Source organism: Sinocyclocheilus anshuiensis, unplaced genomic scaffold, assembly GCF_001515605.1.
Source record: "Sinocyclocheilus anshuiensis isolate Anshui unplaced genomic scaffold, SAMN03320099.WGS_v1.1 scaffold136, whole genome shotgun sequence".
NCBI classification, from domain to species: Eukaryota; Metazoa; Chordata; class Actinopteri; order Cypriniformes; family Cyprinidae; genus Sinocyclocheilus; species Sinocyclocheilus anshuiensis.
In genome coordinates, this window is record NW_015554074.1 from 792,391 (window position 1) to 808,666 (window position 16,276).

The 16,276-nt window shown below is 38.7% G+C and overlaps 1 protein-coding gene across 1 annotated transcript in view; it reads right to left on the bottom strand.

Annotated features, from left to right (window-relative positions):
- Positions 1-9,718: 9,718 nt before the first annotated feature.
- The window catches only part of tbx15 (T-box transcription factor 15), a 24,692-nt gene continuing 18,134 nt past the window's right edge, over positions 9,719-16,276 (bottom strand). Inside the window, 3 exon segments of the mRNA XM_016460876.1 lie at positions 9,719-11,897; positions 14,639-14,736; positions 15,957-16,021. Of these exon segments, the coding sequence (XP_016316362.1) occupies positions 11,071-11,897; positions 14,639-14,736; positions 15,957-16,021 (990 nt within the window). The 3' untranslated portion in view covers positions 9,719-11,070.

The window sequence follows — 16,276 nt, forward strand, 5'->3', positions numbered from 1 at the left end:
AAATATATTAAAATATTTTTAATTAGGCAGCCCAAGTGACATTTTTCTGCTTATTTGTGACATGTCATATCCAATGTAGAAGCCAAAGAACTGAGCAAGCACAGCCTTGGAAAAATCGAAAATTAATAAAAAAAAAAAAGCATGCATTGACAATATATGCAATGAAATTAAACAAGAATCCAACAGAGCCATTTTGTTTCTGTGGACAGACTTTACAGAGAAACTGTGTTTCCTCTCACGCAGAGGTAGTCTAGAGACTGGACTAATTGCAGCTTCCTTCAAGTTAAAGTGGGACATAAATGCTATGAAGAATTATGGCTTGGAATAAATTTGTAACAAACTCTAAAATGGGGGGCTTCCACCTCATCAGTTCTTTGGCCTCTGCATTGGACGCGACACATCATAAATAAGCAAGAGAATGTCACAGGGGCTGCTTCCTGCCTAATTAAATAAATGTGTGCTGTGTGATGCTGTGAATGCCTGGTGTTGTGTGTGTACCATATGTATGACAAATGCACACACATCTTGCCACAACACACGTGCAAAGGTCACACACACACACACAAACTTCCTGCCTGCATCTTTCTCTCTCTTTCTCAATCATGTCCTGACAAACATACAATAATAAACCAGTTCCTGATCTCTTAACAAGGACTATACATCAAGCCATGTTTCATTGTAAGAAGCCTTGACAATTCATGGAGCAGAAAAGTGGATTTAAAACATCAGCAAATACCTGCTTCATATACTTTTAGCATGCAATAAATAAAATCTAACAGTAACAGAACAATAAAAAGTGGAAAATGGGATTTATTTGTATTCATATAGGTACAACTCAGTAAGGTAGACTCATAAACCCAGGCCGCACATCTCATATCCTTCTCAAGTCTAAAACAATCTAGTTAAAATGTTAAAATCTGTCGGAAAGCAGCCACCAGACCTGAAAATGGACCCAAAATGCTGAGCTCAAAAGACTTAAACTAACACTCCAGGCTCAGATGATGTCAGTCAACACCTAAATACTCTTGTCTAAGCTCAACGCTAATTGTATCCATCATCACCTGTGGGAATCGAGACATCCCACCAACACAAAGCTGGTTTTGCAGAGGCTGGACAGACCAGCTCTAGGGCAAATGACTGCCATTGTTCTCATTCTCTACCACACCAACTGTCCAAAATCTGGACAGCATGCAGATACACACCACATACGTAGACTGAGCTAGACACAGTCTCTACATGAAAACTTAATTTTGTAGTGGTTCAAATGGTTTGTAAGAGAACAGTGCAGAATTGAAGTTGATCCTCCATTTGCGGGGTAAAAAGTGAAAAATAGTACCACATAAAAAGTACCACTCTACAGTTTTAATTCTATCATGACAACTCTCAGAAGATTTTAGCATTTGTATTATGTATTATGTATTTGGTCTTGGCGGAATAGATCTGCTACGCTGCTGTTGGTTATTGCTGTTGTTATAGATTATTGCTGCTGCTGCTGCTGCTGTAAAACAAGTACAAGAACTTGCTACTGCCAATACATACGCAGATATGGTGCTTTGAGTATTTAAGACATACTGCTTCACAAGTTGAATATTATAACCCCTAGCATCTATACAGGTGGAGCTGGGGAAGGTGGAGGATTTCAGAGGAACTCTAAAAGCATGCTGTGAACCGCTCTAATGAATGCTAACCAGCCATTTAATGTAAAGCAGCAAGCTCACTGCTGCGCATGAAACATGAACCAATCAGCTTGTGGCAAGTAATTTAACGCTGTGAATATCATCAGTTTATGTTAATGACCCATCAGCCGGCGCCTTCTAGAGTTTGTACAATATGGACATACTGACAGCTATACAAAAAAAAACAAAAAAACACACAAGTACAGCTTTAGAAATCTAAAAACATTTTTTACAATTAACGCATTATATTTATACCATAAATATATTTGTATAGTTATTACGGAGTCCAAAATATCAACTCTACCCTAAACTTTACCACTTCTCAACAATATAAAAAAAAATGCAATAGGCAGATTGTACAGTGAATTGTACATTACTTTTAGTTATATTATACTATTATATTCCAAATTATTCTGGGTTAAATGATTTGCTTAGCCTCCAAAATCTGATTATTACTTATAGTTGTGACTATAACATCAAATATGTTGAGAGTTATATGAACAACTGAAATATGATTGTTATTTATTATTTCCTTTTTTTTTTTTTTTTTTTTTGCGAACAAAACTGAAGGGGTACAGTTACAGGGTCACACACATTTCTTTCATAAATATGTATTTTCCCACATCAACATGATTTCAAACATATAACAATTATCATGGTTACATACCATTTTTCTTATGCAGACTAAGGTCTTAAGTATTGTTTTAATTAATACTACAGACATTTATTAGAATGATGCTTATTAACAAAGATGAAAGGTTAATGTACATTTTCAAAAGTGAAATGGTTCAATGTAGTCAAAATAAATGAGCCGCTGTTAACAACGCTATTACAACAACTGGCTGCAGTTTCCATAGTTTCTTTTAATGGAAAGACTTTACAATAAGGTTCCATTTGTTAACATAAGCTAACATGAACTAACAAAGTAAAACACTTCTGAAGCATTTATTAATCTTAGTTAATGTTTATTTCATTCACTATCTGTTAATATTATTTCATGGATCAACCTGAACTAAAAATAAGTTGCATTTCATTAACTAATTTTAACAAAGATTAATAAATACTACTCCGTTAGCTTTCCATTAGCGTTGTGTATATCCAACACCAGCTCAGAAACAAGCATTTTGAACACGCACAGGCAGTAATAACTTAATAAAAGTAAGTGTTTGTTTTAGTGGAAGAGAGAAGTCCCTTCAATTAAAACACCATCTCTCACTGGGGCTCTCCTTACTGCAGTAAATTTAACTTGGCATTCCTTTGTATGGAGCAGGTGTTTGGGATTACCGAGCAAACCCTCTGTCTGAAGAAGGCTTGGGAGGAGGGAGTGTGGTCACAGAGATGGAAAAAAAAGTCCAGGGTACAGTTGTTCTGGGACATATGAGCTTAAACTTCATGCTATTCCTATATTAAGATTTGTTTCCTCTTTCAAACTCTAGTTCACTTGCTAGTAAAACATATTAGCGGACATCCACGCGCACTGAATAGTTTAAGTGACTATAATGGAGTGCTTCATCTCAATTATTACATTCAAAATTTAATCCACAATGGAAAATATCTCTGTTCGTGCATTTACAACCAACCTCTTTCAGCACCTGCTTTCCAGACCAAAAGTGTAACATAAGGATGCTAATCTAGCTATAACGTTTATTGTTTCCTTTAAAAGCCTGTGAGACTGTGAACAAAAGCTGGTCACTAATTCCAGTCATCCTCCTGCTCACTGCTGTGGCGAACGAGGTGTTAAAGGGTTAAACGCAAACTATCCTGATTTACAGAGGCACATGGTTTGCCAAACATAAGGGCACAGGAACACACACAGGCACAGAGGTATTTTCATGTAGCAATTGCGCACCCTAACAACTGCATACATTTCATGGACTTACAGGAGATTTATCTTGCAATCAGGAAATAAAAGTGCCATTACGCACAAAAACACCCCAGGTTTGAGGTCTAAAAGTGTGTGCTGATGCCAAATGCCACCGGTAGAGCGAAATAAAGGTAAAGCAATGAAGCCTGTAGGCCTGCACTGCCAGAAAGTTTTCACCAGGCCTGCTACTATGGATTAGCTGTGCGACAATAGCATTTTGTGACCATATTAGAACGCCATTTTTACCCAACTAACCGCTTTGAAAGGCGATTAACGTGGAGCTGTTTGGAAAGGCTGGCTTGAAATTTCCATGAAACCGATGGCCCAGGTGAGGGGTGGAGGAGAATGCAGCGGCTGTTCGTCAAACCTGCATTCAGACACGCACCCAACACATATCTACATGCCTCGACACATAGATTGATGAGCGGCTAACATAGATGGCGAGGCACTGGCATGGCCTACTCTACAAACACAATCTTAAGCCAGCCATCATAGTAACATTTTATGTGACAAGCATTATAAAGGTGATTTATTGTACACATGTGTGTTGGCAGAATATTTCCCAGAATATTTAACTGTTGGGGGGGGTTCTGGATTAGCTCTGCATTTTCAAGCAGCCTGAATGATGGCTGTTCGTGCTGTCCATCTATCGACCGTTAAACAAACTTCCTGTATAATGGAGTGCTTCATCTCAATTATTACATTCAAAATTTAATCCACAATGGAAAATATCTCTGTTCGTGCATTTACAACCAACCTCTTTCAGCACCTGCTTTCCAGACCAAAAGTGTAACATAAGGATGCTAATCTAGCTATAACGTTTATTGTTTCCTTTAAAAGCCTGTGAGACTGTGAAACAAAAGCTGCTCACTAATTCCGGTCATCCTCTTGCTCGCTGCTGTGGCGAACGAGGTGTTAAAGGGTTAAACTCAAACTATCCTGAATTACAGAGGCACATGGTTTGCCAAACATAAGGGCACAGGAACACACAGGCACAGAGGTATTTTCATGTAGCAATTGCGCACCCTAACAACTGCATACATTTCATGGACTTACAGGAGATTTATCTTGCAATCAGGAAATAAAAGTGCCATTACGCACAAAAACACCCCAGGTTTGAGGTCTAAAAGTGTGTGCTGATGCCAAATGCCACCGGTAGAGCGAAATAAAGGTAAAGCAATGAAGCCTGTAGGCCTGCACTGCCAGAAAGTTTTCACCAGGCCTGCTACTATGGATTAGCTGTGCGACAATAGCATTTTGTGACCATATTAGAACGCCATTTTTACCCAACTAACCGCTTTGAAAGGCGATTAACGTGGAGCTTTTTGGAAAGACCGGCTTGAAATTTCCATGAAAACATTGGCCCAGGTGAGGGGTGCAGAAGAATGCAGTGGCTGTTCGTCAAACCTGCATTCAGACACACACCCAACACATATCTACATGTCTCGACACATAGATTGATGAGCGGCTAACATAGATGGCGAGGCATTGGCACGGCCTCTGTTAGGCCCAAATCTACAAACACAATCTTAAGCCAGCCATCATAGTAACATTTTATGTGACAAGCATTATAAAGGTGATTTATTGTACACATGTGTGTTGGCAGAATATTTCCCAGAATATTTAACTGTTGGGGGGGGTTCTGGATTAGCTCTGCATTTTCAAGCAGCCTGAATGATGGCTGTTCGTGCTGTCCATCTATCGACCGTTAAACAAACTTCCTGTGAAAATAATAAGCGGAACAAATCAAACTGCAGAATGTGGCGCAGAGGCCTAGTCGAGGACTGAGGAGGCGCATTGGTTTATAGAGAGGAGAAAAACGTGCCTAAAGCTGCGTGGTGTTTTTACAGGCCTATATTATTTATGGCACGATTTACTCAATCGTCACCGCACTGATAATACACCCAAAACAATTTCTACAGGTCAATACTTTACACTGTAAATACTTTAGCCTTGCAATATAATTTCACAAAGGCAATGTCTAGTCAATCACAATTACAGTAAACATGACAAACATATTTATTGCTCCAGTAAAACGATCATTAATAATAGCAAGCAATATCGCTCTACCTAGCTACATTGACCAGGGTGTCTTTTCCACTGTTTAGTTATGCTGTGTCTGTTTTGAATAAAGATATTTTGAAGAATGTGTTGACTGTTCAAGACGGGGTCCAAAACAACACTGAATCATTGTCTATTATGGACAGTTCAAACATCCTTCAAAATATCTTATGTGTTCTACAGAAGAAAGAAAGACATGTTGGTGAGTAAATGATGACAGAATTTACATTGCCTGAACTACACTTCAGTAAAAACAAAGCTCTGTAGTGATGGATACCTGTTTTTCTATATCAAGGTCCTAAAAATTCAGGAGAGGAAAACAAAGCCATGTCAATTCACAGAACAATTAACCAAGTAACAAACTGTTTAGGCTATTTTTATTTCATTTTTATTATTATCATTATTATCTTTTATTGGTTATTCTTTTGCAATAGTTTCCCTTTCTGGAATGTAGATATGTTATTTATATTCATATTCATTTACAGGCTATGCACAAGAGCACGCTTAAACTAAAGGATTTATTACACTAATTGGCTGGTGATTTATTTAAGAATTTGGCACAAAGTTGTTTCATTTTTAAGCAAATTTTTCAATGACTGCTTTGTTGAACTCAGGGATCTCATGTGTTTCTTAGAAGTGTTTTAATTTTAACAGTCTGATGATTTTAACAAACGGGGCAGTCTCATATCTGCCCATATCGCTCGCAATTAGGACATGCTGCATTTTCATTTTTCACCACAGATTTACAAGCTGTTGAGCTTGGGAGGGCAGTTGCACCCTCTATTTTTGAATAATGCTGAACACCTTTATGAGCTAACAATTTAAGTTAACAATTTAAGATTGATTCAGTCTACATAAAGGTCTATGTTTTCAAGTGGATGAATATGCCTACTGCTCATACAGTACAGGCAAGGCACAGATGGTCCCTTGATTTCTTGGTTAAATGACTAAAAAAAGGTCTGTGGCTTACACAAGCTCTAGATATTTTCACATTTTATTCTATGCCATAAAATACATTTTTGTCCTTTTCACCAGTCTTGAAAAAGTGGTTGCTAACAAGTGGCCTAATGTGCCTACATAGTTTGTTGACGACATTAAACAACATCATGCCGAATAAGTAAATTCATCTACTCATTAGTCTGCTATTACAGCCTCATTGTGTTTATAGTCTCACATTTGCAAACTATTCCAATTCAGATTTTCAAGGGAAAGACTGAAATAGTTGTTGGAAGCCTAATGGTGGTAAAGTCATATGACTTTGGTGTGGTGGTGTTTGTTTTTGTTTGTTTTTTTTACTTCTGGTGAAATTTCATAAAAGCTGTGATGAACGAAACATGTAAGAATCATAAACTTTTGTTGGTCACAGAGCTTATTTTCTGCAATAATCAAAAAGCCAACAGAAAAAGAAAAAAAGGATGATGTGAACTTCCTGGGTTGGCCTACAAAAAATTTGCCATCACTCCAGCACTCTAACAGAACTGTTGTTAATGACATCCTCACACAGATGGGGGAGTAATAACTTGTGTTAATTAACTGATTTGAGATTAATGTCAGATTACTGATGTAAATAATGTACATGGCATATGAGAACTACTTTGCAATTGTTCTCTGTTGTTTGCTTTCTAGATGGTTGATTTAGTCATTGGTTTCTTTCCACATATGTCATACTCCATGGTTCACCCTGTGTACTAGTGCACATTTACACTCTTCAAACACAACACTTGATAAACTGTAGAAAAGCTTTCTACATAATGTTTATATATAAACTTCTAACCACAGGTCAAGAGCTTTAGTTCTAACCACATAACATTGCAACACTGTTTTCAAATGTTCATTGGAACTATGGTTTCGGGAAACCCAGAATCACTGAACTATGTTGGTAACAACAGAACTTGCGACCATAGTTGACTAAGGATGCTTTGGGAAACGCACACCAGAGAGCCGATTTCTAAAAGTTATGTGTTTTGACAGAGTTTGAGGTTTCAGCCACACTCTTCTTACCTCACGTCTGGTTTTGGGGATGCTTGATTCAGTGCATGCTTCAGCAAGGTCACTAGCAAGATCCATGGGACCAGTCCAGGCCAGACTTCTCTCATTAGAGGAGGAAGTGCCTCAGTGGGGGGTCTCTGTACTCCACAGGTACTGAGCCACAGGAAAAGGGGTCTGGCCCTGGGCTCAGCTGTTTCCAACTGGACTTATCGTTTCATCAGAACCATTTGCTTTGAGAGGGTGTTGGCATCTCAAACATCTCTATTAATGGTTTAGATCAGTTTTAAAATGCTACACTTGTATAATGTTAGCATCTGTTAAAAACATGTCAAATTCCTGTGCATTTTAAATCTGGGCCTTTAGCGTGATACATTAAGTTAAGAAACATTGTTTTATAATAAATATGACTACATATGCCTTTAAATTTCTTTAAAATGTCAGAGTTGACAATAATGTGACATGTAGCTACATGGGGAGTAATTATGAAACAGTCAAATTAAGCCACCAACAAAAACTCAGGTACGTGTACAAACAGAGTAATTTGACTGGTTTTAAATCTGACAATCTGAAATTAGATTCTAATTACTCGTACTGTGGTGGAGGGATTCGCTGGAGATCCTGTAAACGTCAAACAATACATTCTGATTAGATAAACCTTTCGCCAATATTCATGTAAAAATTTACGGTTAGAAAACAATAGAAAATTCATACGCAAAAATAAAAAATAAAACAAAAAATAAAGAGAAAGAAAGGGGGAAAGTACATACACTGGAAACGTAATCTGAGCATTACAGCTGAATTGACTTGTACCGTTGCATTCAATAGGAATTCTGAGTTATTTACTCAAACAACAAGTTCAGTGTTGGTAGAATCATGTGGAAGAGAAACACAAGACAGCAATAGTTTACCAGAAATCTTATCTTATAAGATAGCCATACTTTAAACCAGCTGTGTGGATTGTCAGAAGAAACACTTCCGATTTTCTCATTGTCTTTTTTAATTCTTCTAGGACTGAAGTGTCTGCATGCGTTCTGGTTTTGCTCAGACTGATGGGATGGCATAGCATTTTTTTTAAAGGTTAAAATCTGGATCCCCAGAAAAGATCAATCATTGTAAACAGATCTGACACTCTAAGCTGTCACTCAAGGTACTGTTTGGTGAGCAGAGCCTTGTTATGTAGTTTGTAGTCACTATACATACATCTATGGGCAAGTTTTCAATTTACATATTGCATTTTGAGAGATGCCTTGCTAAAATTAATTAATAAATAATAATTCAAATATGTTTAAAGGAAAGCGAATATAAAAGAGAATCTATGAGTATTTCCTGAAAACAAGACAGTAGATTTTTGTTGTAACACAACAATGTGGGTTTGGTAAATAATGTATGGAATCTATTCAGTATACTTCAAATGTTTTCTTTTACACTTCAACATTCAGATTTCCTGAATGTACCTGTCCATTCTGGGTGTGAGAGGCCATGGTTCATTTTTACAGAGGACAAGTTGATTTGAAATTTTAGCAGAGCTTTGTTTCGAAGTACCAGACAAATAAATGTGAATAATTATCGGAAATAATGTCCAGATAGATGGAGATGTGCCAAATTATGTAATCATGCACTCTTCGATTGCATATCCAGTCATTACTAGAGCTGCACTTGAAAAACAGGTGTTTCTAATACAGAGAGATGTCTCCACAGTCTTCTGCCCGTTTACTTTCTGATGATGATTCAGATATGATATTTCATAGCTGGAACCGAGCACATGATGGGAAGTGATCTGAGAAAGAAGAAAAATAAAGAGGAACAGAGAGAAAGAGAAAAAAAATTACTCACTTCTGAAGACATCCATGTAATAGATGCTGATTGTGCTTTTAAATCAATGAAGTCTGTGCCGGGATAATGAGGACCAAAGCCCAGACATGAGAGAAGTGATCATAAATACATACTCTAAACGTATTAAGAGCAGACATATTAAAACCAGAAATGTAAAAATTACCCACATCCAGCGTCTAACAGATTCCTCTCTCCCCAATCCCTCTTGCCCTCATTCGCTCTCTTTAAACAGGTGGCATATTTATATGCATCACCACAGTGAAAAAGATGAATTTGATCCACATGGTCGTCTCTTTCTTCTTTATTTCAAAGAGAACAGCAGGATCAATCTTTTGTTTTTACACATTTATTTTTACACATTGACTTTCAAATAATAATTTTTGCTTCTCTTTATCTCAAGCCCATGATTATAACAGAGGGGAAAATAATAGGGCATGAGATAGATTGCATTTGATTAGTAAAAACGACTTTCTTAAGTTTTTGGAAATCCTCATGCTTTCTGTATGAAATTGTGTGTATAGTTCAACTTAAAAAAAATCATTGAACTACTCAAATACATACATAAATGTTTGTGAAGGTCAAATCTATGATAATTTCTGATTTGAGATCCATCATACTGTATACTGTATGATGTCATTTCAAAGCCACAACCAAAAGAAACTAAACATGCTTGATTTTTTTTTCAAGAAACATACAGAGGACTTATAATGTTTATTTAATGAGCTTTATGTGCTCGGCACTTGTATTTACAGTCTTAAAGGCCTAAAACATTATTGCTCATTACTCCCACACTATTTAAATTCAACATACACTGGCCATATAATTGCTTAGCATTTAAATATATTCATTTACAAACACTCCAAAGCATATACCTTGTCTTCCTATTGTATTTATCCACACAACAATTTAAAACCTATGTGCTTTGCGTGCATTCACTATTGCTCAAATGTTATGTTCCGCTCAGGATATGGTTAAGCCTTTTCCAAACCAATAGGCAAAGGTTTAGCATTTCAGTACAGATTGTCAGAACCATACAGAGACCCTGTTATTACAGGAGGATTTGACTTTGCCATCCTGAGACCCCTCATCTCTGAAAGAATCAGTGAGCTTACAACATCGCATCACAACCCATAACAAGTATCATATACTATCAACAACGAAAACGTAATACTGACAACACTTATTCGCTCACAGTTTTGAGGGCATTTTGTTCATGTTCTGACTGATGTCTCTTGTTCTTGTGGGATATTTAAGGGGCCATTATTGCACCAAATATGAATCCTCATCAGAATCCATTTTCTAAAAATCAGACCTCAGTTGATTTACTTCAGTTTTGCACATTGTTGAGATCGACAGGTCAGCAACAACAGTCAAGTTGGAAGGGTCATTTTTAGCTTGTATATCCATTCGTTTTGATGGCAAGTAACACTTCAACTCCATTTTAGTCTGACGATTGATAAGGCATGTGTGTAATACGTCCACACTGAACAGCTGGTGTCACCAACATCACAATGGCAAACTGCTCACGCCAATGTGTCAGACATTTTGAATGATAAAACTCTGAAAACCCAGTAACGCTGAGCAAAAGACTGCAGCAGCTGTTCGTGTTTGGTGTTTTGATCTGTTTTTGGTTTATTTTCAATGGCTTCAAACCATGTGCATGGACATCTGTGAAGAGGAGCCATACTGGCGGCCATCACAGCTGCCAGCCCCCTGTTGGCTGCCAGCAGGGTTGCCGATCATGTGCATACTGTCCATGCCGCTGTTGGACAGGTACTGACGTTCGGCAAACGCTCCAGCGGAGGAGGAGGAGCACAGTAAGCCACCCTGAGGTTTCTCCGGGCTGGCCGCCAGGCGTGGTGAGGCCGGGAAGTTGTATCCGTACAGGTTGTAGGGATTGTGAAGGGAAAAGGCGTTATATGTGCTCTGCTGCACATGATGATGGCTCCCAGAGAACATGTGGGCGGAGGAAGGGGAGGAGCCAGATGAAGCCGATGACCCAGAGGTGCAGCTCGCCCCTGCCTGCATGACGTACTGCAGTTGGGACGCGGGAAAAGAGGCCAGCTGACTTCCATATGCATCCATCTTGCCTCCGCCACTGCCGTTACCAGCAGCCAATGAGGCGTGAGCCCCTCCCTGCATTCCAGCAGCGATGAGAGAGGAAGTCCTCTGAGGCAGGAAGGAATCGGAAGCCTGGGCAGAGGTTACAGCGCCTCCTGTGGTCTGGAGGCGGCCGTAGGAGCTGTCGGCCAGTCCTCCGTAGCCCTGCAGGGCGGCCATGTTGCTCCTGGCACATGCCGGGTACTCAGACAAGCCCAGGTTACACAGCTGGCTCTCCCTGCAGCCCACATTGAAGGTGTTGGGCGCCAGATGGAAAGTAGGAGGGGAGCAGGAAGGGGAGAGGAGGTGTGTTGCACCTGAGGGAGATGGAGTGCCAGTGCTGGAGGTAGTGGGAGAGGTGCCAGTGCTCCCTCCTGAAAAACAGAGTCAGCAAACATTCAGAAACATCCAAACCCCAAAGACACACTGTGGATACACGTTCCTATGCATGAAGAATAAGTGCACACACAAGAGGAGAACAGTGAGACAGAGCCAGCTCTGAAAACACACACACTGTCCAACAATCACACCAAGAGAGTATCTCTTATTTCATCCCGTGGACCATGAGCAGTCACCATGGCTCCTTAGGGAGAGCATTTCATCTGGTTACAAGAGAGGCCTGTTCAAACCTGGCAACAAGTGCCACGAATTAACCCATAATGGAGCGCTCATCTCCACAGTGCTGTTCTACATCCTCCAAAAGTTGCTGAGCTTTCCTAAAGGGATTGACTCATGTTTTTCCAATCCTGTATGGTTTTATTTCCTCTATGAAACACAAAATAACATATTTTGAAATGTCAGCGTTTTTTTTGTCCATACACTGAAAGTCAGTGGGGACCAATTCTGGACCCAACTGACTTTCACTGTATGGACAGAAACAGTTCTTAAAAATATCTTTTTTGGAACAACATGAGGGTGAGTGAATGATGACAGAATTTTTGAGTGTTTTTTTCCGCTTAATGTCTATAATTATTGGTCTGTAATAAAAGGTTTATCATTAAAATTGTTAACAGTTGACCATTCTAAAAACTGAACTAACAGAATTTATTTATTATAAATTGTAATAATAATAATGATAATAATTAACGATATTACAGTTTTTATTTTGCTCAAATAAATGCTTCTTTCAAAAACAAAAAAGTGTTGACTCCATACTTTTAAAAGTGTACATTTGTAAACCGCGGGTTAACGTTGTTCTTTGCAGATTTGCAGTGTCAGTATGATTTACTGGAACACAATATGCAGCCTTTTTAATAATGGCTTGTCTCGCTCTTGCATATCAGCTGGGCTTATATTGAGTACAGTTTGTATTCAATATACTTTTCGGACTGTAAGTATACAAATAAAATGCTCTCTTCTTCACTCAAAAACATTTTCCATCACTGTTTGACATTTTGATTTTTACCTAAACACTGAGACAAAATACAGTGCATGAAAGTTCCTGTGCCTATTTACAGCGCATAAATATGTAATAAGACAAGCGCTGTTCAGTTTATGATTGGTGGTTTGTTGTGAAACAATTGACCATTACATTCTAACACAGCTTTGTTTCACACTGTATACATTTGGCACCAAAATATGGGGTTACCTCTGTGTGAGACATTGGTTTACCTGGGTTTGAAAGCTAGTTTAAGGAGACAATAACCAGAGGTTAAGCACAGTGTGAAAAGCCCATTACATGTCTTGTCAGCTACAACCATCTCAGGGATAATGTGACAAATGTTGAATGCAAATGTGGCTTGAGTTTCATAACACGCATGTCTGGTCAACAGAGCACTGGCTGTCTTCTCTCAGTATGACAGGCAGCATTTGGGCATATGTTCATAGAGGGAAAAATTCACTGGCACATATGTACAGCGAATAAGTCACTTGGAACTGAATGATAGCAGTGGAATATCTACCACATATTTCTTTATTAATGAGAAGTTGGCCAGCACTCAGTTTGTTGTTTTGAAAATCTAGTCTGCTCTGCGGCTCGGAATGGGAAAGAAACGAAATAATTCAGAACTCTCTTGGCTGAGGCTTGGGCCAGCTCCATATGCGTTCGATAATACAGCTGAGTTCTGGTTCACTCGACGTGGTTCTGTTCTGTTGGCTGAGGGAAAGGAGACCTCACGGTGATGTCATGTTTTCCCCCTGTTGTCAGGCTGGGGTGAGAGAGGCTTCAGTGGTGCTTTGAGAACAACTAATTACTCCAATAGATCTGCATGTAGTTCTCGAGGGCAGTCAGTTTGGGGCTGCGAGGGCAGGGGCGGAGGGAGAGAACACAACGTTTTGTCAGCCGTGCGAGAACTTTAATTAACATTTAATCTGTTTCATGAAGTTTGTGATGACAAACAGATGTCTACTCAGACAAAATACCATGCTCACATTTGATCATCTGGGCCATAACATTAGCTATGAGTAAGAGACTGCGCTAAAGAGATGGTTTTAGCAAAATTCACAAGAAGAATTTTACTTTTGAATGACTCAATCTGTCATCATTTATTCACCCTAATGCTGTTTCAAAACAAATGCAAAGTACCATAAATGTACCATAAAAGTGGTCTATGCATCTTGTGTGGTATATGAAATCATATGATCACGTTGTTTGAGAAACAGACTGAAATGTATGTTGTTATTCACTGAAAATCTTTACCAGAATATTGAATCAATGAGTTTAGCTTGAGAGCAGGATCAGTTCAATTAGTGAATGAATCATTCATTGCTTTTTCAAAAAGATCAGACTGAAAATAATTATTACATTTTGAATATGTGAATTTAAATGTATATTTAATTCTTTAAACAATGATTTTTGGACTCTTTCTCACATTAAGCTATAACATGGTTTAATTTTAGGGCTAACTGTTCCTTTAAGGTGTTGAAGAAGGGAAATAATATTTGATCGTTTGAACAGGCATATAGACAACCTCACTCTTGGACACAAAAACACAAGATTGTCCAACTTGTCCCACCCATTGCAGAGCTCCCTACAGGCTTAGTGTCATTCATAAATCCACTGTGGTATGTGATTATTGTGGCCACACAGTAACTTTAAAAATGATTTATGAAGCAATATTTTGAAATCCAAAGCCTCCGTTATTCAAGTAGGCAAGTTAAAAACATCTCTGCATACCTTGCTGTTTCTGCATGTTCGTGAAGTCTTCAAACGTCAGAGTCCTCACTGGAGGTCTCCAGAAAGCATACGTCTCCATTATTGCCTCCAACCCAGTCCTGCACGAGGGACAGTGACAGAGAAAGACAGAAGAAGAGACGAGAGATGGCAGAGAAAACAGGTGAGCCAGTCAGATTATGCACAAGAGGCAGCGGCAAAAAGGCAAAAAAAGAGAGGGGGAGTTTGAGGAAACTGGAGCCTGTAAAAAGGAGCAGGTTTTTACTGTGCACATAAATCTGGGTGATGTTTCATCTGTGCTCTGTACATGGCTCCCCTTCCAGTGTGATTTACTCCTCTTTGCAGCGCTCCCTGCATCGGCCCTCGCCGCACAGCTTAAGCGGCAGTAATTCTCTACTCCTTTCTGCTTGTTAGTGAGACGCTCTAATTACTCACTTATGCACTGGCTGAGACTGAATCCAAACACTGGTCACCAAATGAAAAACTTATATTTTCCTTTAATATAATACATCACTGATTGTGATTTACATTAAAATACTGATTTATAGCTTGGTTAAGCACAACTGACTCCACCGATCATCAAAAGCTAACATTACAACTTAATCTGCGGTTTGTATACTGGGATGAGAAGGATCCAGTGCATAAATGGAACTGTGGTTACTTTGTGACTGATCAACTGTTTTATTGTATGAAAAAGTCTTTTATTTGCATTAGTTTTATATTTGTTTTATCACTTTATATATGTGTGAGGGCAAGAGCATTTTCTGTATATATATCTTACTCCTGAATAATCTTTTCATCTCTATTTTTCTGCAATGAAAATCTAACGCTAGTTCATAAATCAGGCGGTCTATTGTTTGAAAAATGAAAAAAGATGTCTCAAATATCTGTGGCGATAATACTCTCCATATGGAAGCTTGCTTTCATGTGCTGAGGGTCTGTCTCAGACTTTCTTGCATTATATGACCGTTCTGACTCGCATCTTATAGAGACGGAGCAATGAAGTGCACGGAAATACGGCGAGAGGGAAAGAAAGGCGAGTGAAAGGGTGGGCGAGATTGAGGGAAAGGAGTTAAAAAAGCGAGAAAAGGAAAGAGAGGCATTTTTCTTTCCGCTGCCCTCAATCAGACTGCTTTATCACAGATCGACTAGGCTTTCTTGGCATCCGAACGAGGGAGTGATTTTAATGTAGCGGGACGTGGGATTAGGAGGGATCTCCTGGGGTTCATATCCATTTGAAAGGCCACTGCCGAGATATGTGTGTATTTGTGCACACAGCATGGACAATACGGAGCAAGGCTAAGATTTCCTGAAAATCTACCTGTTTCTCCCTGAGTCCCGGAATCCTTTGGCAAATGGGTTGCGGTCAATCTTTAGACGGGTAATCTGTTACAAGAGAAGAAGTCCAAAACAGACTCATTTAATAATATCTTGACATTCAGACACTTTTATCATATTACTTTAATAATAAACATAACAAAATGCCTTTTTTCAATTTGTGGGTTTTGAAACTGATGCATGATATAGTTTTATTTTGGGGTGCACAGTATATTGGTAGCACATGATATAAGAGATTTTTTTATTGGTATCTGTCAATTATTGGTAAAAAAAATAATAATAATAAAATAAATAAATAAATAA